General features: G+C 42.2%; 1 protein-coding gene across 1 annotated transcript in view; it reads right to left on the bottom strand.

Annotated features, from left to right (window-relative positions):
- The window catches only part of AIPL1 (aryl hydrocarbon receptor interacting protein like 1), a 94,546-nt gene that overhangs the window by 9,502 nt on the left and 59,371 nt on the right, over positions 1-25,673 (bottom strand). The window contains exons 3-5 of the mRNA XM_068265962.1: positions 23,480-23,668; positions 15,100-15,276; positions 7,518-7,659 (exon numbers count right to left, since the gene is read on the bottom strand). Of these exons, the coding sequence (XP_068122063.1) occupies positions 7,518-7,659; positions 15,100-15,276; positions 23,480-23,668 (508 nt within the window). The remainder of the gene's footprint in view (positions 1-7,517; positions 7,660-15,099; positions 15,277-23,479; positions 23,669-25,673) is intronic.

The following is a 25,673-nucleotide window of genomic DNA, read 5'->3' as shown; positions in this document are numbered from 1 at the left end:
TACTTACACTCCTAGACACCCTTACGCAAGATAAGTAGAGCGTAATGCAATATGGTAATACCGCATACACATGTCAATAGGGTTTAACGCACAGAATGACAACAACGATTGCAATGCATATGTAAATCAGGCGTAACAGGTGCAAACACACCTAATGAAGCTATGAGTCCTAAGCTACCGTTCATACATTACTTATATGTGGAATGTGTTACACCACATTAGTAAGGAATACATGTGGGAGAAACAGGACAAACTCTACATGAGCGCATGAACCACAAGAGGTTAACAGCAAAAAAAAAAACCAAACAACAACAATAATAAATTTACTGATCTCCCATTGCCCACACATTTCTGTTATATGTGGACACAGTTTTAGGGATCTTCTTGTCCCTGTATAAATGATAGGCTTCAAATCTCATAAAGAAAGACTAACAAAAGTGACAAGGTTTATACATTGGTTCAAAACCGTGGAATAAGGTTTAAACGAGGATTCAAACTTCTAGTGCAATAGTACAATAGGTACAATAGTGCCACAATTATTTTTATTTTTTTATTTTGTATGCTGATAAGATCGTTTTAATGCCCCTATTTGTTGTATTTCATGTGCTGGTAAGATGTATTTTAAACACCACAATTCTTTTTAGCTTACAGTGGCTTGTAAAAGTATTCGATCCTCTTGTTGAAGTTTTCCACATTTTGTCATGCCACAAACATGAATCGATTTTATTGGAATTCCACGTGGAGGACCAATACAAAGTGGTGTACACGTGAGAAGTGGAACGAAAATCATACATTATTCCAAACATTTTTTACAAATAAATAACTGCAAAGAGGGGTGTGCATAATTATTCGGCCCCCCTCTGAGTCAATACTTTGTAGAACCACCTTTTGCTGAAATTACAGCTGCCAGTCTTTTAGGGTATGTCTCTACCAGCTTTGCACATCTAGAGACTGAAATCCTTGCCCATTCTTCTTTGCAAAACAGCTCCACCTCAGTCAGATTAGATGTACAGCGTTTGTGAACAGGAGTTTTCAGATCTTGCCACCGATTCTCGATTGGATTTAGATCTGGACTTTGACTGGGCCATTCTAACACATGGATATGTTTTGTTTTAAACCATTCCATTGTTGCCCTGGCTTTATGTTTAGGGTCATTGTCCTGCTGGAAGGTGAACCTCCGCCCCAGTCTCAAGTCTTTTGCAAACTCCAAGAGGTTTTCTTCCAAGATTGCCCTGTATTTGGCTCCATCCATCTTACCATCAACTCTGACCAGCTTCCCTGTTCCTGCTGAAGAGAAGCACCCCCAGAGCATGATGCTGCCACCACCATATTTGACAGTGGAGATGGTGCATTCTGAGTGATGTGCAGTGTTAGTTTTCCGCCATACATAGCTTTTTGCATTTTGGCCAAAACCTTCTATTTTAGTCTCATCTGACCAGAGCACCTTCTTCCACATGTTTGCTGTGTCCCCCACATGGCTTATGGAAAACTGCAAACGGGACTTCTTATGCTTTTCTGTTAACAGTAGCTTTCTTCTTGCCACTCTTCCATAAAGGCCAACTTTGTGCAGTGCATGACTAATAGTTGTCCTATGGATAGATTCCCCCACCTGAGCTGTAGATCTCTGCAGTTCATCCAGATTCACCATGGGCCTCTTGACTGCATTTTTGATCAGCACTCTCCTTGTTCGGCCTCTGAGTTTAGGTGGACAGCCTTGTCTTGGTAGGTTTACAGTTGTGCCATACTCCTTCCATTTCTGAATGATCGCTTGAACAGTGCTCCGTGGGATGTTCAAGGCTTCAAGGCTTTGGAAATCTTTTTGTAGCCTAAGCCTGCTTTCAATTTCTCAATAACTTTATCCCTGACCTGTCTGGAGTGTTCTTTGGACTTCATGGTGTTGTTGCTCCCCATATTCTCTTAGACAACCTCTAAGGTTGTCACAGAGCAGCTGTATTTGTACTGACATTAGATTACACACAGGTGCCCTCCATTTAATCATTAGCACTCATCAGGCAATGTCTATGGGCAACTGGCTGCACTCAGACCAAATGGGGCTGAATAATTACGCACACCCCACTTTGCAGTCATTTATTTGTAAAACATGTTTGGAATCATGTATGATTTTAGTTCCACTTCTCACGTGTACACCACTTTCTATGGTCTTTCATGTGGAATTCCAATAAAATTGATTCATGTTTGTGGCCGTAATATGACAAAATGTGGAAAACTTCAAGGGGGCTGAATACTTTTGCAAGCCACTGTATAACAAATAGTGTATGTACTCTGCCTCCCTGGATTTATGATGTCTTCCAATCACCCGGAGTTTGTGGTATGTGGTGTTTTAGCAAACAAGTGGTCTTATCTACCGTATTTGTCATAAATTAGCTAGCATCCCTGTGAGACCCTCCTGAAGCTGTATTTAAGGCATCTAATTACATTTATTTATGTTTGCAAAATAATGTTTCGCCTCCGAATGTCCAGTGTATATAAACTGTGTGTCTTTACATCTTGTTAGTAACAGGAACAGAGTCTGAAGAAGGCATAATAACCAAAAGCTTACATCCTATTTACCGCTAAGTTAGCCAATAAATGGTATCACACTGATTCAAAACTTCTACCACATTAGTGAGAAATACCATGCATCATTTGTCTACCATTTATGAGTTACACTTTACTACCACTTACTAAATATGCCTTAATATCACAGTCACATGATGAAAGTGGTGGATAACTTGGGACAAAGGACACGTAAATATAAAAAGGACACCATGGTAAATAGGGCACTGGAGAAAGCTGCTCATTTTTCCAACATTCTACTATTGGGCATTGGTAAATCCAATATTAAAATACAAGTATCAGCAAAATTTACCAATATTTTACAATAGCTAAACCTAACCCTATTCTCTCATAAACCCTCCCTCTACTGATGCCTAACCCTGACTAGCCCCGCCCCCAACCGATACTTAATTCTAACTGACTCCCTGGCGCAAAATCCTTACAGAATCCCTCCTTCTGTTTAATCCTCACCATAACTGACCCCCCTAACTGTCCCTCTGCCACAATCCCCCCCCCCCCCCCCCCCAATATCTATGCCACCTTCTCCCCTAATACTCCCTCTGCTATTTACGGGGCACTGGCAGCAAGCCTTGTATTTTTATTAAGCGCCTCCCCTCTCTCTGACAGACATCAGCCTTTTTGCTTCTATTTAAACTGGACAGAGTTGCATAGATAACAACTCAAGTTTTGTAACTGTTGCTGTACTGGAAAACAGAAAAAGACTTCAGATAATTTTTTTTAGTAGGGCTAGCACCATATGTGTACATGTTTATCATCATAACACATGTCACTTCAGGTACTCTTAAACTACAGGTTTATTAATTTTACAGCTTATGTCTGAAGCAGGGTAACCTGTCCAGGAGGTAGCCCATGAGAAAAGAAGAGTCGAACTTCAACCCATGGTTGTATAGGAGTTAAAGCAACAATGAAATGGTTTAAATGAAAACTAAATATTGGAAGGTGTTCTTACTATAAAACATATTACAGTGACACGCAGCAAGCAGAGATCTGCCAGTCTGGGTGAATGCTGGCAGAAAGTATGCTCCTGGATATTTCTCTACATTGCTAAGTAATGACAGGATCAGCTTGTTGTCACCACTAACACTTTCTGTAAAAAACACAGCAATTGTAGTTCCCATATTTTTATCATGACGACTCGAGTTCATTATAAATCAGCTTCTTAACTTGCTAATACAAATTAAGACATAAATAAAACCAAGTAAGCAGCTTGGACATCCAATAATCAGAGAAGCCTCCGGGCTGCCTTAAGAGAGAAGCAACCCCCACATCAGCTCTTGTCTCATTGACTGATACGGCAGTTTTATTACACGGTGTGGTGGATCAAATTGTCCAGGGAGATCTAAGCAAATGAATCTGTCTGTGTGGAAAAGTGGAAAAAGAGAGACAATATAACTTGGGAGAGCTGAGGGGGGAGAGCAGTGTTAACAAGGAAAGAAGATTCACCGTACAAACCTGATGCATAAAGAGAGAAAAATAATCAATACTGGTGTGGAACTGTACTCTGAGTGATGCTCTGAATCCAAGCCAAGTGGGAATACAAACAGTGCCACCCTCTGACCTTTGAAAGGAAATTAAAGAGAAGCAGTGTACAGCTCTTGCCTCATCTGCAGTCATTTTGCAGCATCCTGTCTCTATAATCTTATCTTTACACTGGCTCGAGACCAAGAACGGTGGCAAATAACAGAGAGCGTTGATGGTTAGCACACTGTTTTCTTGCAAACACATGTTATTTCGTACTGTTACATATGGCACAGAATAATCACTGTGTTCAAAGAAATTGATGTTTTCTCTTGCTTTATTTTTAGATGTTTACCATCCATTTACGTTGTTGTTTAGCGCACCGAAAGATGTATTGTTTGTAGTTGGACGGCGTAAAGCCGCGGTGTTTAGAATGCTGGCACATATTTTTAGGTGGCATCTATCATTTTAGGTAATAAACAATTAATAGGTTATAGAGGATGTAGTTATGGTTTGTCATCCCAAAGTGCCTTAGAGTAATTGTGTTATTTTTTTTATTTATATTATATTTTTAGTATGCGTACATATTTTTTTTTACCCACCACCTGCAGTCAACAGATGTCAATCTCTAAGCAAGACTAGCAGCTGCATTCAGGATCAGACAACAGCTGCTGTTGTGAATTAAACCTGAAGGTCATTTTCATCCATTATAAGATACACATCCTGTTTTCCTTCATTTTCTATTTTCCCTGCAAATTATCCTTGTCCCAGTGCTGAGAATCCCTCCCATCTCAGAGCTTCACAACAGAAAAGGTGTAGGGAATTTAATCGGGAAGGGGGGGGGGGGGGTGAGGAGGAGACTTGTGTAATCGCTTTATTAAAGAGGTGGGCAGATGATAATCCTAACTAGCTAAATAAGATAAAAAATAGTGTGACTTACTTACTTATTATGGTGATTGGCTCACAGTGATCATGGGGTCAGGAGCCAATGCAAACGGGTCCTGATTGAGGTATGGAACTCAGCTGTATCGTACCCCGTGCATGGGAGCTGCCAGCATTAAAACTATGCCGCGTCAGGTTTAGGCAGCCACAAGTGCAGCATAGTTTTAATTAGTGGTAGTCCCGAATCAGTTAAACAAATTAAGACTCTTGAAAACTGTATCTGCAACACAAATAAGGGCAAAATCACCATAATATGGTGGTTTGTGTGCAATTTTTTGTAGTTTGTCTTGTACAATATATCATGTCCCCCATGTGTGCTCCCCCTCTAGCTTAACCTGAGCAGGACCCCCCTCCCTCATCTGGGTCCCCCATCTGCGCTCCCCCTCCAGCTTAAGCTGAGCAGCAGCCGCCGCTATTTGGAAGAGGCAGCGGGCGGGGATGACTCACCTCTTCCGCGTTCCAGCATGCGTTCCACTGTCGTCACTTCCTGCAATGCTGTCCACTGTATTGTAAGTGGACGGCATTGCGCTGGAACACGGAAGAGGCGAGTCATCCCCGCCCACTGCCTCTCACTAATAGCGGTGGCTGCTGCTGAACTTAAGCTTGAGGGGAGCGCTGATGGGGGACCCAGGTGAGGGGGGGTCCGACCCTCCTCCCTACTGCTGTGTCCAATACCCACTTCCTGCCCGCTACCCCCCCCCCCCCCCCCCCAAGCTCGGCGGCAAGTCTAGGACGCTACTTATTCTTCTTGCTTGAAGGTTGAGGCACTTACTCTATTATATATATATATATATATATAGATGTCTATCTTTTTTTTTTACTTTTCCATTTTTTTCCTCCAATATCAATTTTCTATTTGCTTTTTTGTTTTTCTTTCTTTTTTTTTTATTTCACATTCTCTTTCTCTCCTTTTGGTTTCTATTCTATGTATGTTTTCTTGATATATTTTTTAACGCTTTTTGTTTTTTTATCTTTATTTTATTGTCCATGTTATAAGGGTGACAGACAGCATACACTTGTACCTAAGGATGTTGTGTAGCTGGCTACAGAGTTGAAAGAATATTTCACTACAATAACTCTCAGGAAGCAATGTGTGGCTAAGAATAAAGACTTAAATATTGCATAGTTTGCTGGCAATTATGTCACTGATCATTGAGGAATGCCAGTTGGTAGCAATTCAGCAATGAATTACTTGCAACATTACCAAGTGGCTGGCTGCATTTAGACCTATAAAAATGCCATTGTATTTTGTCACTGTAGCCAGAATGGGGGCATATTGTTTCAGTATTATTACCAGTGGTGCAGCCTTCTTAAACTTTCTGTATCCACTTTCCTTAATTTTTTCTTTACAGATTATATTCAGATTACTCGTGTCGAGTGCAGTCTGACAAACTCAGGGGCGTAGCAATAGGGGTTGCAGAGGTAGCGACCGCATTGGGGCCCTTCCTCAACCAAAGTATTTGCTGTTTATTGGTCCTGTGGTGGTAATAATCACTTCTATAGATGCTTTGAATAGTAGTAATCATTAACACACTGTTCCCCAAACCCTTATTGCACCTCTAATATTGTAGATGACATTGGCAGGTTCTGTTGCGCCGTATCAAGTGTTACGTATAGCGTACTTGGGGGGTGGGGGGTGGCAATGTAAAACTCGCACCGGGACCTTTAAGAAGGTATGATGCATAAACAACAGCCAAGGGAGCAGGTTAAGATGTCTTTTTCTTTCTTAATGCACATTGACGCTCACCTTCCCCTCTCCCAACCTGATCAGTAACTATGTTGGAACTGACATTTATGAGTCACTGAATTTACACTTACTCTCATTGTAACTCTTGTTGCTGGATCGCTGGTCAGCATATGGACACTTCACATTAAAGGGAACCTGAAGCGAGAAGTACATAGAGGCTGCCATATCTATTTCCTTTTAAACAATACCAGTTGTCTGGCAGCCCTGCTGATCTATTTGGCTTCAATAGTGTCTGAATCACACCAGAAACAAGCATGTAGCTAATTCTGTCAGATTTAACAAAAAAAAAAAAGTCAGACACCTGATCTGTATGATTATTCAGATTATGACGAAAAGTATTAGAGGTAGAAGATCAGCAGGATAGCCAGGCAACTAGTATAGCTTAAGAGGAAATAAATATGGCAAAATCCATATACCTCTCACTCCAGGTTCCCTTTAAATACCATCTGCTGAAGAATGCTAGTTTTTGCCCAAAGATGCACTTTAACTGTCAATCGGCAGTCATTCCTCAATTCACTAAGGTTAACTCCTGTCTCTAATAACTCTTCAGAGCTGTTTTACAGTTATCACAATTATATCACCATGGTGATAACTGTAAAACAGCTCAGAAGAGTTATTAAAGACAGGAGTTAACCTTAGTGAATTGAAGACACTACAGATGCTAACAGAGGGCTACCAATGGTTACATGTCCCACCAACTGTCATAACCTCTTCCGTTCACATCAAATTACTGCTGCCTTCCTTTCTCTCTAGTCTCCCTTTATCCCTTCCCATTCAGCCTATTGGAATGCACCTGGGTGATGTTGGATCAGGTCCGTTGTGTGTTCCAGCACTTCGTAAAATTCCTCCATGCGGAGCAGGCACTGGCAGTAGTTCAAAACCAAAGTGTTGATCATCTTTTCCAGTTTCATCCAAGGCACCTCCCAGGGTTTTTCCTGAAAGCAGAAATATATGTCAGAGATGCTGCCAGTAGAGTATATTACTGTGTGAGCCATCAGTTAAGGCAGGAAGTTTTGTAACAGGATGATACCATTTACTGGCTAACTTAAAAGAAAAGGAGTAAGCTTTCGGCTAATAAGCCTTCGTTAGACTCTATTCCTGTGATGCTACCATGCTGAATATAAATCAGGGCTTGTCAGAGCTCTGCCTGTTCTATGAAATTTATATTCTTGGCATCTTGTGATAACTTGTGAAGTCTTTTGTAAGAGTCTGTGACCTCCTGAGGCCTTTTAAAATCAGCGGTGCTAAATCAATATCCTCATGACTGGTAGCCAGAGTTCCCAGCACTGTCTCACCAAACCATGCATCGGCTTTATCAGCATTTTCTGCAGACTTCACGTTGTGTACAAGAAACATAGTTAATACGGATATCTGTTTCTGATGAGTTAAAACTGACCCATTTATAAAATCACACTGCTTATAAATCAATTGAGTACAGGGGAGAAAGCTAGATTACAGAACTATCATTATTAATGTAAGTAAAAGGTTCTCAAAAAGGAAGTCACTTAAAGAGGAACTCCAGTGAAAATAATGAAATACAAAAAAGTGCTTTATTTTTAACAATAATTATGTATATATGATTTAGTCAGTGTTTGCCCATTGTAAAATCTTTTATTTCCCTGACTTACAGTCTGACATTTATCACATGGCAACATTTTTACTGCTGGCAGGTGATGTCAGTGGAAGTAGCTGCTGCTTGCTTTTTTGGCAGTTAGAAACAGGTGTAAACAGCTATTTCCCACAATGCAATGAGGTTCACAGACAGGAAACTGCCAGGACCATGGTTCTCACAGTTTCCCGTGGGAGGGGTTTCACCACAATATTAGCCATACAGACCCCATTAATGATCCGTCTGTGAAAAGGAAAAGATTTTTTATGGGAAAGGGGGTATCAGCTACTGATTGCGATGAAGTTCAATTCTTGGTTACGGTTTCTCTTTAAAGAGAGCCCAAGGTGGGCTCAAAAAATAAAAATAAAAAGTAAGCTACCTGATCCGGGAGGCTGAGCGGATAAGATAGCCACAAAAACCCCGCTCCTCGCTGCTCCTGTGGGCCGCACTGGCCCACTTTCACTGGCACGACCTCTGGGTCACGACGCTGGAATGAGAGAATGTGTTTCTTTTTCCACAACATGCAGGAAGGCAGGGAAGCGGCAAAGGGCGTGTCCAGGGAGAGAGAACTGCCCAATGGCAGCTCTGGAAACCCTGCAGGAACGCCCCTGGCGTTTTGAACATGGAATCCCTCTCCCTGTGTTTACCTCCGAGATGGCAACAAATGTCGCCAATCTCGGGGGGCTATAGTGTTGCGGTGGCGGGGGGGGGGGGGGCAGAGAGTGACAGTGTGGGGACATAGAGGCATGTCATGAGGCAGAGAACATGCGTCTGTGTCCCATCTGCCCACCTCGGGTTCTCTTTAAAGTGGACCAGAACTCTTGCACAGGACAAAAGGAAAGCATAGAGAAATGCACATTGTGTGTGTCTGCTTTAAATGCAAGCTGTGTAATCTGCCCGTGTATGGGCTCTGCACATCTATGAGGCTGGTCAATTTAGGTGCAGCCTGCATTTGGAAGCACTGCCATCTCTCCACCTGTTGTATATCTTTAGAGAGTTTAGCCTCTCTAAGTCCCCTTCATTCCCCTTCATCTGTTACTAATCACAAGTTGTAATTTGATCTCTCAGCTGTGTCAGCTGGCTGCCACGACAGAGCAGCTAATTGGTAAAAACAGAATGTTAACAACGTGTCTGCTACCATGAAAGCAGGAAGTAGACACACTGCATATTTATTGCAGGATTTGTATCAGCTGTAACAAAGAAATGTTTTTCCTTAAAGATTAGTATGTTATTGCTTACCTTTTGGAACTCCCCTTTAGAGAGGAAGTTCTGAGTTCAGGTCTACTTTAAGGGTAAAACAGGTCACCCTGGCAACCAGTGATTCCAGTTCAAGGATTAAGCTACTTTTACATTAGGCCGTTGCGGTTTGATGCAACGTTAAAGTTTCACCGCAAACTAACCACACAATGCAGGCAAAAAGTCACAACGCAGCGTTACCAATGCATACAGCATATACAGTAGAAAATACAGGCAATGAAAAGTATGTCGCCAAGTCTTACTGAGCATGTGCAAACAGTCTAATGCAGCTAAAAACGTGTATAACGCATAGCATGCAGCACTTTCATTTGATGTGCAGCGTTAGACACCAACACAACGTCTGCACTGTGAACAGGCCATTGATTTTTCATTGTTGTGAGTTATTCTGCGTTAGGTGTTGGTTTAACGTGCGACTTTAACATCGCACTGTGAAAGGGGCCTTAAGGTATTAATCATAGGAATTGTCCATTTTAACTGGCAAGTATTGTTAATTTATGGGATTAAAGGATAGCCAAGCTAAACAGGTATGTTTAATGAAGGTGGGGAAGAGATCTTAAAGAGAACCCGAGGTGGAAATCTTAGAGTTAAATCTATACACAGAGGCTGGGTCTGGCTATAGTGCCCAGCCTCTGTTGCTAGTTGAAAATTCCCTAAATCCCCCCTGTGCTCTGCACGAGCCCATAAATTACATACACGCTGTCTGGCTCTGTTTACTTTTCTAGTGTCACTCATGCTGCTCCCCCGCCTCCTGCAGAGCGCAGTTCCCTGCCCGAGTCCCTTCTCTCTAATCAGCGGCGAGGGAAGAGACGTGGGCGGGTATCGGCGCTCTGCAGGAGGCGGGGGAGCGGCATGAGTGGCACTAGAATGGTAAACAGAGCCTGCTGCGACACGCTCAGTGTCGCCAGCGCGGCTGTAATTTATAGGCTTGTGCAGAGAGCAGGGGGGATTTAGGGAATATTCAACTAGCAACAGAGGCTGGGCACTATAGCCAGACCCAGCCTCTGTGTATAGATTTAACTCTAAGATTCCCACCTCGGGTTCTCTTTAAAGAGGAACTCCAGTGAAAATAATGTAATTAAAAAAAGTGCTTCATTTTTACAATAATTATGTATAAATGATTTAGTCAGTGACATTTTTACTGTGGGCAGGTTATGTAGCTGCTGCTAGCTGTTTTGGCAGTTGGAGAAAGCTGTAAACAGCTATTTCCCACAATGTAATAAGGTTCACAGACAGGAAACTGCCAACAGTACCTCGGTCCTCAGAGCTTCTTGAGGGAGGGGTTTCACCCCAATATCAGTCATACAGCGCCCCCTGATGGTCTGTTTGTGAAAAGCAACAGATTTCTCATGTAAAAGGGGGTATCAGCTACTGATTGGGATAAAGTTAAATTCTTGGTTGGAGTTTCTCTTTAAAGAGAACCACCTAGCTGGTTCACTGACCTTTAACTCAGACTTACTAGGCTGCACATGCTCAGTATGTTTGATCCACTCACCTTGTGACCGTTCCCCCCCTAGCTACTGCATTCATGGCATGTGCGCTCTCATCCAGACTACAGTACAAGGGAGGTGGATCAGATATATCAGATATACTGCACATGTGCAGCCAAGTACGTCCGGCTTAAAGGTTGGGGACTCGTCTCGGCCGCTATCGGGGCTTTTTGCTAGGAAACAGAGCATCACAGGAGTGATTGGGAGGAGCTGTGAGCCTCTACGCTGAGAGACACATCTCTGTAACCTTCATTTAAATGTACCTCTTCAGCTCAAATATCCTTTAAGAAGGTCTAGGCAGATAAAGCGTAGGTATTCTATGGTAGTCTTCTGTCTTTAGCACTATCAGAGTAAAGGGGCGCCACTGTGGTGTGCTCCACTGTTGGGTTCCCCCCCGCCCCCCCGCAATCAACCTGTAGCGGCCATCTCTCCACTCTTCCCCACCTCCTGCCTTTTGCTCACTCACCTCCTGCTCCTTGATAGGTAAGCAGCAGAGAAGACAATGTGGCGCAGCCTGTCCTGTTGGAGATAGCTGTCACCAGGGAAGTTAGTGTTAGGATGTAAGTTAGTTTGTTTGAAGTTAGAATATATGCTGGTTTATTCAGGCATGATTCTTTCATGCTTTTAATAGAGAACTACAGTATTTGAAAACATGCATTAAAAAAATATTGTACAAGCCTTGTAATTTTTGTAAAATAAAAAGGAAAATACCTGCTGCATCAATAATATTTGGTTTCCATGGTTACAAAGTTAGCTCTGATAATCTGCGTCTACCTTTGCAGGCTGCCTGAGATAGCAGCACAGGAATGACATTCATGCATATGATGGAGCTCAGAAGGTAGAGGAGCTCTCGGAGGGTTTTACATTATTTCAGACAGAACAGACAGTGTTTTCTTTCTAAGCAGATGGACTGAGTGTGGATGAATTAAGTGACTCAGTTTATCACCAGTATGCTGCCATCCTACTGCTGTAAATATGATCTGTTTCTCAACCAGATGTGAAAACCTAAATGCAAAATCATAAAAATTACCAAGCATTACGCATTCTTCATTCAGAATTAAATAGGCAAGATTTTTTAGGAGAGTTGATTTAGAAAGTTCTGACTTCCAATCCCAGTAAGGAGGTACTTTGTGGAGCTCTGAAAAGTGTACATGGCACTTTGTCGCCCGGTCACTTTAGCCCAAGGTGAGCCGAATGACAGCTTTCCCTCAAGCCGGTGAAATTTCAGGCAGTGTTTATTACTATTTCCCCTCCAAGTCATAGCAACTCGGAGGGATAAGTATTTGGGATAGGCAATTGGTGGATGCCCAAATTATCCGTGCGTGGGCCACCAACTATGGCATTGCTGCTATAGCCACCACAAACTATAGCTCTGCCTCATCTGCAAGGGCTCTTTGGAGAAGCAGGTAATTTGGGTGCCGCCAGCCAGCTGGAAATATGGGCGCGCATAGACCACAATTTTAATTGCGGGTATAGAGACTGCCAGTTAAGAATTTTTGGTGCATGCTACAGATGAAATTTAGCAGTGACAAACAGCAGTGGAAGGCAGCACAGATATCAGAAGAGGGACACTTAAGTAGTGGAGATTGCACCACAGATATCAGCAAGGGAGTAAGTTAGTGTTGGGGGTAGGTAGAGGGGAGGGTTAGTGTGAGAGGAAGGTTAGGTAAAGTTACAGCAGAATATGGGTAAAATAACCAATATTCTATCCATATTAGCCAGTGCCCAATAGTACAATATTGGTAATTTTACCCATATTTTCCTAGCGTCTTTGCCAGGTGCCCTTTTTTAGTGTTTACTCCTATGGACAGTTTCAGAGGTCCACTGTGCAGAATGGCTTTTGGCAAAATTATTGCAAAAAAAAAAAAAAACTGCAGTTCTCTACCTTTTGGTCATATTTACCTTTCATATGTCTTGTGGACATGCCATTCTTGTTACAGAATTTACTAAAATGTCAATAAAAGTGATACTGCAAAAATTGCAGAACTTGCTAGCAGTTTATCTGTCACGTACAGTGGTTCTTGATTTTCAAACAAGTCCTTGATGGGATGATGACATTCAGATGTGAGTGAGAGACCCTGTTGTATTTAAAGAATGGGGATCCAGCAACGCCTGATCACACATAAAACGTTTGTAGATGTGTATCATAGCTCCAACACAGGAGGGATGGTGTGAGGATCTCAGAAAAAAGAATTGTCAATAGCCATAATGTTGGAAAAGGTTACAAACCATCTCTAAAGAGTTTGAACTCCACCAATCAACAGTCAGATAGACCGTACGCTAATACCGTAACTTACAGTACCCTGCTGGCAACAGTAACTGTAATATTGCCTCGCGCTGTCTGCAAACAGCAATATTACCACAGCTTCATGCATCAACCCCAGTGAGTTATGTAGCAAGACAATAATCCTACAAACACAAGTGGTTCTACCAAAGATTGGTTAAAGAGGAATAAAGTGAATGCTTTGGATTTGTTTAACTAAGTTTTGTTTATCCACTTTTTGTACCAGTTTCAAAATCAGATAATGTTTTAGCTCCAATTCATATACACATGTAGAACATTTCGAAGAGTTCACAAACTTTTGAAGTAGCTTTGAACCCATATTTATTAGTATAATAAAATCATTCTTCAGTTACAACTGTGTTGGCATATGTCATGTTGCTTAGCACAAGGTGGCACTGGTTGCTCACATTACATTTTCCTCTTGTCAGCTCAATGGCATTGTAAACATGGGAGGGAGGAACACCAAAAAGTATAAAACACTTAAAAACAGATTACCTCAGGATGACACAGTATAAAATTATATTTTAGTATATTTCAGCTGCAGTGGGATGCGAAAGTTTGGGAAACCTTTGTTAATCGTCATGATTTTCCTGTATAAATCATGGTTGTTAGGATAAAAAATGTCAGTTAAATATATCATATAGGATTCTGAAGACCAATGTCCAGGAATCAGTGACAAAGCTGAAGCTGCGCCGGGGCTGGATCTTTCAACAAGACAACGATCCAAAACACTGCTCAAAATCCACTAAGGCATTCATGCGGAGGAACAAGTACAACGTTCTGAAATGGCCATCTCAGTCCCCAGACCTGAATATAATTGAAAATATGTTGTGTGAGTTAAAGAGAGCTGTCCATGCTCGGAAGCCATCAAACCTGAATGAACTAGAGATGTTTGGAAATAGGAATGGTCCAAAATACATTCAACCAAAATTCAGACTCTCATGGGAAACTACAGAAAGCGTTTAGAGGCTGTGATTTCTGCAAATGGAGGATCTACTAAATATTGATTTCATTTCTTTTTTGTGGTGCCCAAATTTTTGCACCTGTCTAATTTTGTTTAAACAATTTTGCACACTTTCTGTAAATTCAATAAACTTTATTTCACTCCTCAAATATCACTGTGTGTGTCTTCTATATGATAAATTTAACTGACATTTTTTATCGTAACAACCAATGATTTATACAGGAAAATCATGACGATTAACAAGGTTGCCCAAACTTTCACATCCCACTGTATATTTACTATAATTTCAGTTAATTTGTAAAATAAAACAAAATAGAAAAGGCAACACATTTCATAGGCGTCAACCTGCTTCCTCAGGTCAATAATTGTCTTAGGGCGAGTATAGGCTGAGATGTTTGGCACCCCTAGCCATGCAATCGTTTTTCACCCTAAACTATCATCCTGAGGTAAGTTTCTCTTACCTTTTAAACTGTTTTATACTTTTTTGGGGCACCTCCCTCTCTCCCATGTTAGGTTATGACCCACTAAGGGGGTGGTTATCAGTTCAAGCAGCTCCCCTTTTGGTGACCCTAATTACACTACTCTAAGTACTGAATATATATGTATGTAAGCAGGCTCAGTAATTATTGATTGGTAGCTATAGTGACCCCCCCCCCCCCCCCAAAAAAAAAAATTGCAAAGAAATACTAACAGCCAGTTCTTGTTTTAATGTATCCAAGAATGTAGGGAGAGACAATTATGTTGACACAACCTAGTACTGTTCTTCTTTAGTACCTTGGTCTGGATATTCTTTAGACAGATGACAGCTTCTCTGTATTTGTTAGTTGCGTCTTCATATCGTCCAAGTTTGAACAGTCTGTTCCCTTCTCCATGCAGGACTGGGACAGCTTTCAGCTTTTCATCATCACTAAGTGCCCAGGTCTCTCGTTTATACATGCTGGGAGTTTCCACCTGCCACACAAAGAGTATGAGGATTTAGTTATTTACCGTATGATAAACATAAATGTCCACAGTAGAATTTGGAGTATCAAATATTATCTAAAGCAGCAATCCTCATCTTAGTAAGATGTTTACATTTTATTGTGATCACACACAGGGGAGGGTACTAAGCTGCTAAAAATTCCACCTTGCGTGCCAATTTAATGCAATTTTAATTTCACTTAGAATCGGGACAATCAAACATGTAACCTGTCAATTTTGTTTGGACCAGTTCTAATCTGCATACAATCTCCATTACATTTGAGGGATTACCTCATTGCCCATCTCTGATTAAAAATACAGATTCCAAGGTTATATGAACTTATGAAGCTGTTTCCTCTGGCACAGAGGATCCTGTCAGGGCAGGTAATTTGGGCAATGGAGGCGCTGGGGGAAGTTTAGGCGCTGCCATAGGTGCCCATGTTAACCATGATTAGTGGCCATTTGGGACATTTGGGGCTCGCGATACAAACTGCGGCAGGGGCATCTGTTAGGGTTAGACATCGGTAGAGGGAGAGCTCATGCCAGAGTGGTTTATGGTGAGGCGTAAATATCAGTGAATTTTACAGTGGGGGATCGGTTAGGGTTAGACAATGGTAGAGGGAGGGCTCGTGTGAGAACAGGAATAGGTTAGGTGTTAGTAACATTTCTGTAAAAATTACTGATATTTTACTGTCGCAATTAAGTACTGGAATTTCAGTAACTTAACCAATACTCCACAAGCGTCTTTCTCTGCTTTGTCTTTTTGATTGTACGCAGATCTAGTGCCTGCTAATCTGCAGGCAGAGTGAATTGAAGCCATACTTTCACTGGCAATTCCACCTTCAGAGTGGCTCTACTGTAAGTTTTTGCCTGACAGTTCTATTTTTAAGTGGAGTTCATAATAAACATTGTGATGTACCTGATTCTCTTTATGGAATAACTGTCAATGTACTTGGATCTGTGCGGTCGCGGCTCCACCGCTGGGCATATTGCTACCACCAATGTGAATTTTTGACAGGAATATATGAGTAGCACAGTGACAAATTCTCCGGTGATAGATGTTACTATTACTAATTCTTTTAGTTTGCTCTCTTTGGCTAGGTTCACACTTGTTTTAAAAGGGAAGTGAGTGAGTTCCCCACTCGCCGCTCCGCGCTGGCAATGATTTTAACAATAGTAGCTGGAGGGGGAGCACAGAAGGGGGCACGCAAGTAAAGGGAGGGGGGTCCAACCCCCCTCCCCACCGATGTGGCCGCTGGCTCCCTTCTTGGCTGCTACCCTCTCCAGCATGGCGGCCCCCCACCCGAAAACGATACGTTTTAAAAAACATAAATGGACTGCAAACAAGCTGAAAAAATGCAGCACGGATCCGTTTTTTTGTCTATTTACGTACCGGTTTTTCAAAACTGGAACCCAGACCGCGGATTGCGTTCTGCAACCACATACAGTGTGGACCTAGCCTTAAAGTGGACATAAATTAAAAATACAAGATTTCAGAAATAAAATCTATTTTCTAAATTATAATAATAAATAGCAGCCTTTTTTCAGCTGCATGATGACAGATATAAAATATTTCACATTTATTGGAGGAACCCCTCCCTTCCTTTCATATTGCCGGGACAGAATCCGGCAAACAGGTGGAGTAGGTGGTGTCCGGCAAAAGGAGGAATTGCTAATGGCTGCCACCTGTATAACCCTAGTTGTGAAAAGAGAAGGGTGAAAAGTATGCACTGAAATGCTCATAGGCTTGAAGGAGTCTTTATTTATTGTTGTATGTGTCAGAGTGGTGCAACGAAATATTTTGAATTAAAAAAAAATTTTGGTTTGGGTCCGCTTTAAGAAGTAAACAGTAGCTCCTATTAGTTACTCATCTACCTCTGTGCCCCACTTCCTACTCCCAAAGACTTCAGTGCACTACAGCTGTAGAAGATATACAAAGGAATTCATATATAATTTAGGGTAAACAGCCTTAGATAGAAATATTGCACTTCTTATTGAAAAAATCCAAATAGAGACACTTATGTAAATTGTACCTAATATGTAAATTGTACCGAAACAGCAAGCATAAACATCACCTTACATAGGGATTCATATAGTTGTGGCCACAACTCCAGTGACCAGATATTTAAACAAGCAGAGATTTCTGCCGAAATGTATAACGACCTTATAATCTGTGTCTCAAGGGCTCTGGCAAACCTTTTTCTTCTATGGTGATCAGTTTTAGAATTGTTTACACGGTGGAATCATGCAGAAGTGTTGCAGAACTTACTGTTGGTCATTCTGAGGACTAGAATCATATAAGCAGTGCTTATATGAATTTTCTGTTGTAGTATCAATTTATTTGTATTGCTATCAATGATGGAACACATCCTACTTTTAAGGGAAATTGAGACTTTACATGTACGTGCTTATCTCATTAAATTTAGGGCAGGGATCCATTAGGACTCACTGCAATGCTTTGAAATTGCGCAAGTGCTGTGTGCAGCGATTCCTAAGGTGATTGCGATTACCTGAATTTGGAAGCACCGTGCAGTAAACAGCACAGCGCTTCCAATTTATAATTTGACTCTGTAAATTAAGTTTTATATACACAATGGGTGTCCCGATATCCAGCTTCCACCCATAGCCCTGCCACCTAGCAGAAGAGGTCATAGGATCAGAGAAGCGCATGTGACCTCTTCTGCTGGGGGCAGGGCTACGGACAAAAGCCAAACATTGTGACACCCTGTGAATTTAACTTTATTTAAGAAAAAATTGGCTTTTAAACTACTGCAAAACTGTTTTGAAAAAAGCAATTTTGCATTGCGTGTATTCTTTGCAAATGCGCCCAAAACGCTGCATGTCCTGCGCCTGCAATTATCCCTAATCCCAATCACTGTAGTGGGTTCACCTTCATTCCCTTTCATTGGCAAAGCATTTTTGGAATTGCTAGAGATTGTCGGCGATCCAAAAACGTGGCCAAAAGCGCTCTAGCAGTTCCCAGGCCTAAGTGTGACTTCAGGTATGATTTAAAGAACAACTATCAAAGAAACTGTCATTCTGTACCCCACATACCTATAGAGCTATTAGCTATTAACAATAGAAAGCTTTTCAGAAGTCTCTTTTCACAGCCCGTGCTTAGGAAATGCCTTGTGTATCAGAGAGCCCTGCTTCATGAGTCGGTGTGGTAGCAGGACTGTACCATGTAGATAGGTACCACCTTCCTGTTATTATTCAAAGCAGAATAATTTAATGTTTGTTTCTGCCCTGACCACACACACTGCTTTCTCACAGATCATATGAGAACAGCTGAAAGGAGAAAGGATCTAAAGAGAAGGGCCTTACTTTATTCCTGTTCTTGGATGCTTACATCCAACATTCAGAATAAGCTCTTCCTGGCTGTAATCTCTATTTACTTTAGAACTGTGTGAAGCAAAGACACAAGAACAAGGCACACAGAGCTACAGTTGATGAGTTATTTACACTTTATTTTGATGCTGTATCTCTGTCGTTCTGAAGACATTTCAGTCACGGGATTAAAGGGGCACTATGGCGAAAAAGTGTAAAATGTAAAATATGTGCAAACATAAACAAATAAGAAGTACGTTTTTTTTCCAGAGTAAAAAAAGTAGAAATCTGACATAAGTGACAGGTTTTGGACTAGTCCATCTCTTCATAGGGGATTCTCAGCAAGGCTTTTATTGTTTATAAAGATATTCCCTAAAAATGATTTAAACAATGATGCTGGCCAGCTTCCCTGCTCCCTACACAGTTTTTTGGCAGTTGGACAGAGCAAATGCCATTCATTAAGTGCTTTTGAAATAAATATATCCCTGAGAATCACCTATAAAGAGATGGACTAGTCCAAAACCTGTCACGTCTGTCAGATTTCTACAACCTACTGTAAGTGACAGCAACATAGGAGAAAAGTAATTTATGGCTCATTTTACTCTGGAAAAAGTGTACTTCTTATTTGTATATGTTTGCACATATTTTAAATTTTACAATATTTTGCTGTAGTGTCCCTTTAAAGTTAGTAAAGACTGTCTCTGTATGCTGGATGTACTGGACACAGTCCTCCATAGTAATGCCCACAGTGAAAACTGTTCTCTGTAAATGTCCTATTTTCTTCACATAAGAAATTAAAAGATAAAAAAAGCCTTTCAAAGAAGAAAATACAAAGGTATTGATATTTGCTCTTAATTCCTAGAAATATATGTGGAATTTAGAGCTTTAGTTAACTTTGATAGTTGTCCTTTAAAGTGAACCTAAAGCCGATAAAAAAAAATGAGATTAACTCACCTGGGGCCTCCCTCAGCCCCCTGCAGCCGATCGGTGCCCTCGCAGCTCCGCTCCGATGTCCCAGGACCCGCCGGTGAGCACTTCCGGTTTCGCCGTCACCGGCCGACAGGCATGGGAACGCGAGTGATTGTTCGCGTTCCCAGCCTGTATATCGCCCCCTATGCTGCTATTGCGGCCAGGAGGCCGCAATAGCAGCATAGGGGACGATATACAGGCTGGGAACGCGAACAATCACTCGCGTTCCCATGCCTGTCGGCCGGTGACGGCGAGTGACTGCGAAACCGGAAGTGCTCGCCGGCGGGTCCTGGGACATCGGAGCGGAGCTGCGAGGGCACCGATCGGCTGCAGGGGGCTGAGGGAGGCCCCAGGTGAGTTAATCTCATTTTTTTTTATCGGCTTTAGGTTCACTTTAAAGACTGTTAAAAGTTGCAATCACACTCCTCTTATATCAGGCTTCCAAAGCACCACACTACAGTTCTCATGGAGGCAGCAAATAGTTCCTCTTCCTTCAGAATATTGAGCCTATAAGACAGAATCTTCAAACAGGATTGTGCAGAGCCTCAAGTCATGCACTAATAAATAACCTATGCTGACTACAACACATTTGTTGTGAGAATGAACATCACAAAGAGCCTTGAGTCATACATGTGAAAATTAAGTCATTAAAGGGTATATAGATATAGATGTTACAGATGCAATTTCTCAACGTTTCAAAGAAGTCATATATAGCCCAATCAATATAACATAGTTCTTTTGCTTGGAATATCCAACTTTATGTCTCAGAAATTGATTTTAACTTATGACAGACACTTCAAGGAAAGGGAAAGAATTTGCTCCTGGGCATTGCTGAGTGCTGCATAAGCAGTGTGTGGCTGTCTTCAGCATTTATGCATAGGGCAGCTGGCAAAATGTCAAAGCTGAAATTATTTGTAATATCTGTGGACTAATGAGCAGCCTCCACATGGTTCCTCATATACCGTCATCAAGTACCACTTAGTAAACTTTCAGATTCCTATTAGAACCAAGAAGTTTTACGGTAAATCAGGATGATACCATTTATTACCATCTATTAGAACCAAGATGGACCTGATGTGGTCCAATTCCCTCCATTAGGGATGGTCGAAAATGTTGATTTCCAATCCTGCAGAAATTCCGATTTCCACCAATGCCGATTACCGATTTCACGGATTTCCGATCGGTTTCCGATTTCCGAGTAGTGGTTTATTTGGTAATTTCTTGCATTCTCTGATTGGCCAAATACTTCTGAGTTGACTCTGCATTCTCTGATTGGTCCAATGCTTCCGAGTTCTGTGATTGGGCTCAAATTACCGATTTGTGGTAATGCAGTATTTCTACAGAAATCCAATTTCCGTTCGGTTTCCGATTTCCGAGTAGTGTTTTTTTGTCATTTTTTGCATTCTCTGATTGGCCAAATACTTTAGAGTTGTTTCTGCATTCTCTGATTGGTCCATTGATTTCGAGCTCTATGATTGGACTAAAATTTTCGAATTGCAGTAATGCAGTATTTCTGCAGAAATCCAATTTCCAAGTTCCGTTTTCCGATTTCCAAGTTCTGATCGGAAATTCAGATTTCTGATTGGAAATTCGGAAATTTAAATTCCGCTAAATCCGAATAAGCATCCCTACCCTCCATCATAACCTTCTTGCTTAACCATTTCCGCCGCCCAGACGTGAAGCTCACGCCCGGGCGGCAGCTCTGCAGCACTCCTGCGCTTGGGCGCGCTCCCGCCCGTGATCGCGGGCGTGCCCCCGTGTCCGTGTTGTGTCTCCTGGTAGCCCTGGGATCAGTGAAAGGGAACATGGTTCCCGATCACCGATCCCTCTCCCCCGCAAAAAAACCGAAGTGCTCACCTGTGAGGCTTCAGTTCTTCTGCCCGGACAGATTTCCACATCCCCTTGTACTTCTGCTTAGCGAGAAGTACAAGGAGGGTAAACAAAAATGAAGGTGGCCATCTTGTGGCCAAATAGTAAAACTACAGCTACACATTTTTTACATTACAATTTACACACATGGCAACATTAAAAAATAACTGTTTATGTCCCACACCAAAATATTCCCCAAATACATTTTTTACTGGTAAAATAAAAAAATTACAATTAAAAAAAAAAAAAAAAGGACATAAATAGTTACCTAAGGGTCTGAACTTTTTAAATATGCTTTTGAAGGGGGTATACTACAAACATTTTTTAAATTACATAGTGATGGGCGCAAAACGGAAACAATGCACCTTTATTTCCAAATAAAATATTGGCACCATACATTGTGATAGGGACAACATTTAAATGGTATAATAACTGTAACGATCGGTGTCAGCACACAGAGAGAATCTGATTATTGGTGATCTGCAGTATCACCAAGAATACAGATTATACCTGATTATTGATGATCTGCAGAATCACCGATAATCTAAGTATAACTAACCTCTGGACACCTTTATGATGTGAGTGTTTGGTGCAACAGTAATGACATTGAGTAAGACCACCCGAGGAGCAGGTGGTCTTTGGCAGTATGGGCTATACTGCCTTTTGAGAAGTGCAAAAACCGTCCAACAGCCTGAGACCTCCAAAGGGGTGAAGTCCCAGGCTGAAGGTAGGAAGAACCTGTGAGTGAGTGACACCTGAAAGGTGGATGTCACTAGCAGGTCTGGAGAGAGATAGCTCTCAAGGTCGGGCAAGCCAGGTCGGCAACACACAGACAGACAAGGTACATAGACAGAAGGCTGATTCGGTATCCAAAGGCAGGCAGGGTTTGGCAACAGATAATCAGATATGCGTAGGTACCGAATCAGAAAGCAGGGAGATGGTCAGAAATGCAATAGGTCATAACAGATATCAACAATGCCTAGACTTGGGTGTGAGGTCCGTGGTCTCTACACCCTGGAACTAGTCTGGAGTATAACAGAATGATAACACGGAGTCCCTAATCTTGGGTGTGAGGTCCGTGGTCTTGACACCCTGGAACTAGTCTGGAGTATAACAGAATGATAACACAGAGTCCCTAATCTTGGGTGTGAGGTCCGTGGTCTTGACACCCTGGAACTAGTCTGAAGTATAACAGAATGATAACACATAGTCCCTTATCTTGGGTGTGAGGTCCGTAGTCTCAACACCCTGGAACTGGTCTGAAGTATAACACAATAATACACAGAAGTAATCTGGCTCAGTGTGAATTCCCAGATCCTCCTGGTTCTAACACACTGTAGGATCTGACTACGGGCTGAGTGCTTCCATGTAGTGTTCGCAACGGCAGACAACTTGAGACTGACCAGCAGTGACTATATATAGCGTGGCGCACTCCGACGCCACCCATCAGCGATCAACCAATAGCCACTTGCTTTGAGGTCAGCTGACCAACCTGGTCAGCTGATCCCTCCTTGTTTGTCATAAAGGTTCTGCCTCTCAGCGCGCGTGCGTATTCTTCAGCCTGTGTGAACTAGCAGGCCCAGCCACACCAGACGCACGCTGCTGCGTACAAACCGCCGCGCTGGACGCGGAATCAGCCGCCTTGCCGCCAGTACACGCGGCGGCTTTTCAGCGTTTTATCACAATAACCGAGACATACGGGCAAATAAAATACATAGGTTTTAATTATGGTAGCATGGATTATTCTAAAGCTATAATGGCCGAAAACTAAGAAATAATGAATTTTTTCCATTTTTTTCTTATTAATCCTTGATAAAATGCATTTTCGGAAAAGTGGCTCTTTGCAAAATGTACCACCCACAGAAAGCCTAATTAGTGGCGGAAAAAAAAGATATAGATCAATAAATTGTGATAAGTAGTGATAAAGTTATTAGCGAATGAATGGGAGGTGAAAATTGCTCCGATGCATAAGGTGAAAAATACCCGCGGGCTGAAATGGTTAATCGCTAAGACAGTATGAATAACTTACCTTCAAGAGTTCAATGATAAATATCAAAGGCTGAGGCTCTTTCTGCAATTCATCCAGATCTTCATAGCCCAATGTATGGTAAGCGAACATGTTTGCCAGCCCACATGTGTGAATATGCCAGTCTGTCGGGTCCTTTCCTTCTGCTATACGCCGCAAACTCTTGGAAACAAGTGGATATAAACCAGTGTGCTGTTAAATACAAAAATCAATGGGTTAACCATAAATACATTGCACTGCACTACACACAACCATTCATCACATTCATCAAGAGGCATTCACAGTAAACTGGAACACATTTCCAGTAGTTGCCCAGAACAATTAGGCATAATGTTTGTTTTAACCAGCAGTAGACTGACGAGTCACCCTGCTGCCCCTCAAATTCCAGGGGGGAGGGGAGTGTTAAATATTATTCCCCATCTGAGTCATTGCACCTCGGAAGGAAAAGTAGTTAGGGGTCTGGCAACTGCTATACCCGTGCCAAGCTTTGGCGCTATGCGGTGCATGGCGGGTGCCAAAAAGCCCTGCTTCGCCCGTTAGTGTTAAATACTATTCCCATTCTGAGCTGTAGCAACTCAGAGGGAGGAGTAATTCGGGGTCCAGCGATCACCAGAATCCCAAATTACCCTTATCCACTCCGTGCAGTAATGAGCACTGTGCGCCAAATCCACTTGCTTCGGTGGAGATGGTCAATAAGATGTTAATAACTTAAAGGGGTTCTATGGTATTCTACAAATCAAACAAGCTGACACTTACCTGGGGCTTCTATCGGCCCCCTGCAGCTGTAATGTCCCACGCAGTCCTCCTCCGATCACTTGTTCCCCGCCGCCGGTCCCGGCTTAGACGAATAATGCTCGCTCCCGCTCGCGTCATCGGGAGCTTACTGCATCAGCGCAGTACAATGTTTTCTTGTACTGCGCCTGCGCAGTAAGCTCCTGATGACGCGCGGAAGCGAGCACGCGCGTGGCCACGCCTGTGCAGTTGCAGTATAATCATTCTCGTGATTACACCGGGACCGGCGGCGGGGAATGGAGCATCGGAAGAGGACGGCGTGGGACATTACCGCTGCAAGGGGCCGATAGAAGCCCCAGGTAAGTGTCGGCTTCTGTGATTTGTAGAATACCACAGAACCCCTTTAAAGATAGCACACATTTGTATGTCAATATTATGTGAAAGTATGCTGTTTGGAACTGGACCAGTCAAAATCACCAACTACTTCATGTGATTCATTTAGTTCCAAGCTGCATACATTTGCATAAAATGAGCATGAAATATGCATCAAGTCATGATAGACACACATCACCATGATGGACCTGTCAAAAGTGTTTAACCAGAAATAGAAGGATAGCAGTAGAGATAAATAGGGATCAATTGTTAGCTCTTAATATTGATGGATATAGTAATCAGTTCTTTTGGTAGTACAGTTTTGTGACCACCTATAGTTACGAATATGGCCATAAAGTTTCTACTACTAAGAAACTTTAAGAAACTTTTACCAGTCTTACAGGCGGACAAACAAATGAATACAGTCATTATCAAGAGGGTGTTAAGTTCACCAGTAAACCTGCCCCAACATGGGGTAGTGTCCTTTCGCTTAGCCTGATCTCTACCAATAGACGGCAGCCCTGCTGGCTTAACCCTATTGGTTCTTACGGGTGTTGCCTGTCAACCTATAAATATTGTGGGGTTTGTGAGATGTCTAAATCCGTTACCTCTTTGTCCAACGTTAGAGCCTTCCCTATCATACAGTATCTCAGCTGCCGCACAACATATTTTTACCTGGTTAATTGTTCCTTTTGTTGTGTGAAGTATGTGGGCTGCACAGCCCACCCTATTAGATAGCGGATAGCTCAACAGGGGGGTGGGTTTGATGGTTTACAACCAACACTGTACAAAGAGTACTGCAGAGAAGATCTTGTGAAAAACATAAAACCAATGAGTTGATTGGGCCAAAACCAGTACTGGATTGCAGCTGCACTGTGTGTTGATAAGGAATTAATAAGGGCCTGATTTAAAGCATACCCGAGGCAGTTTTAAATGTAAACAAAAAAGAACACAGAGGCATGTTCCAATCTGAAGGACTTGCCTCTGTGTGCCCTACTCGTCATTCTCTGTCCCCCCTCAGGCCCACTAGCACCTCCCTCCCCAGACAAGCAGCTTGCAGACAAGCAGCTTGTTGAAAAACTAATGGAAAAGG

Source organism: Hyperolius riggenbachi, chromosome 2, assembly GCF_040937935.1.
Source record: "Hyperolius riggenbachi isolate aHypRig1 chromosome 2, aHypRig1.pri, whole genome shotgun sequence".
NCBI classification, from domain to species: Eukaryota; Metazoa; Chordata; class Amphibia; order Anura; family Hyperoliidae; genus Hyperolius; species Hyperolius riggenbachi.
The sequence above is the reverse complement of the archived record's forward strand: the minus strand, read 5'-3'. Positions and strand labels throughout refer to the sequence as shown.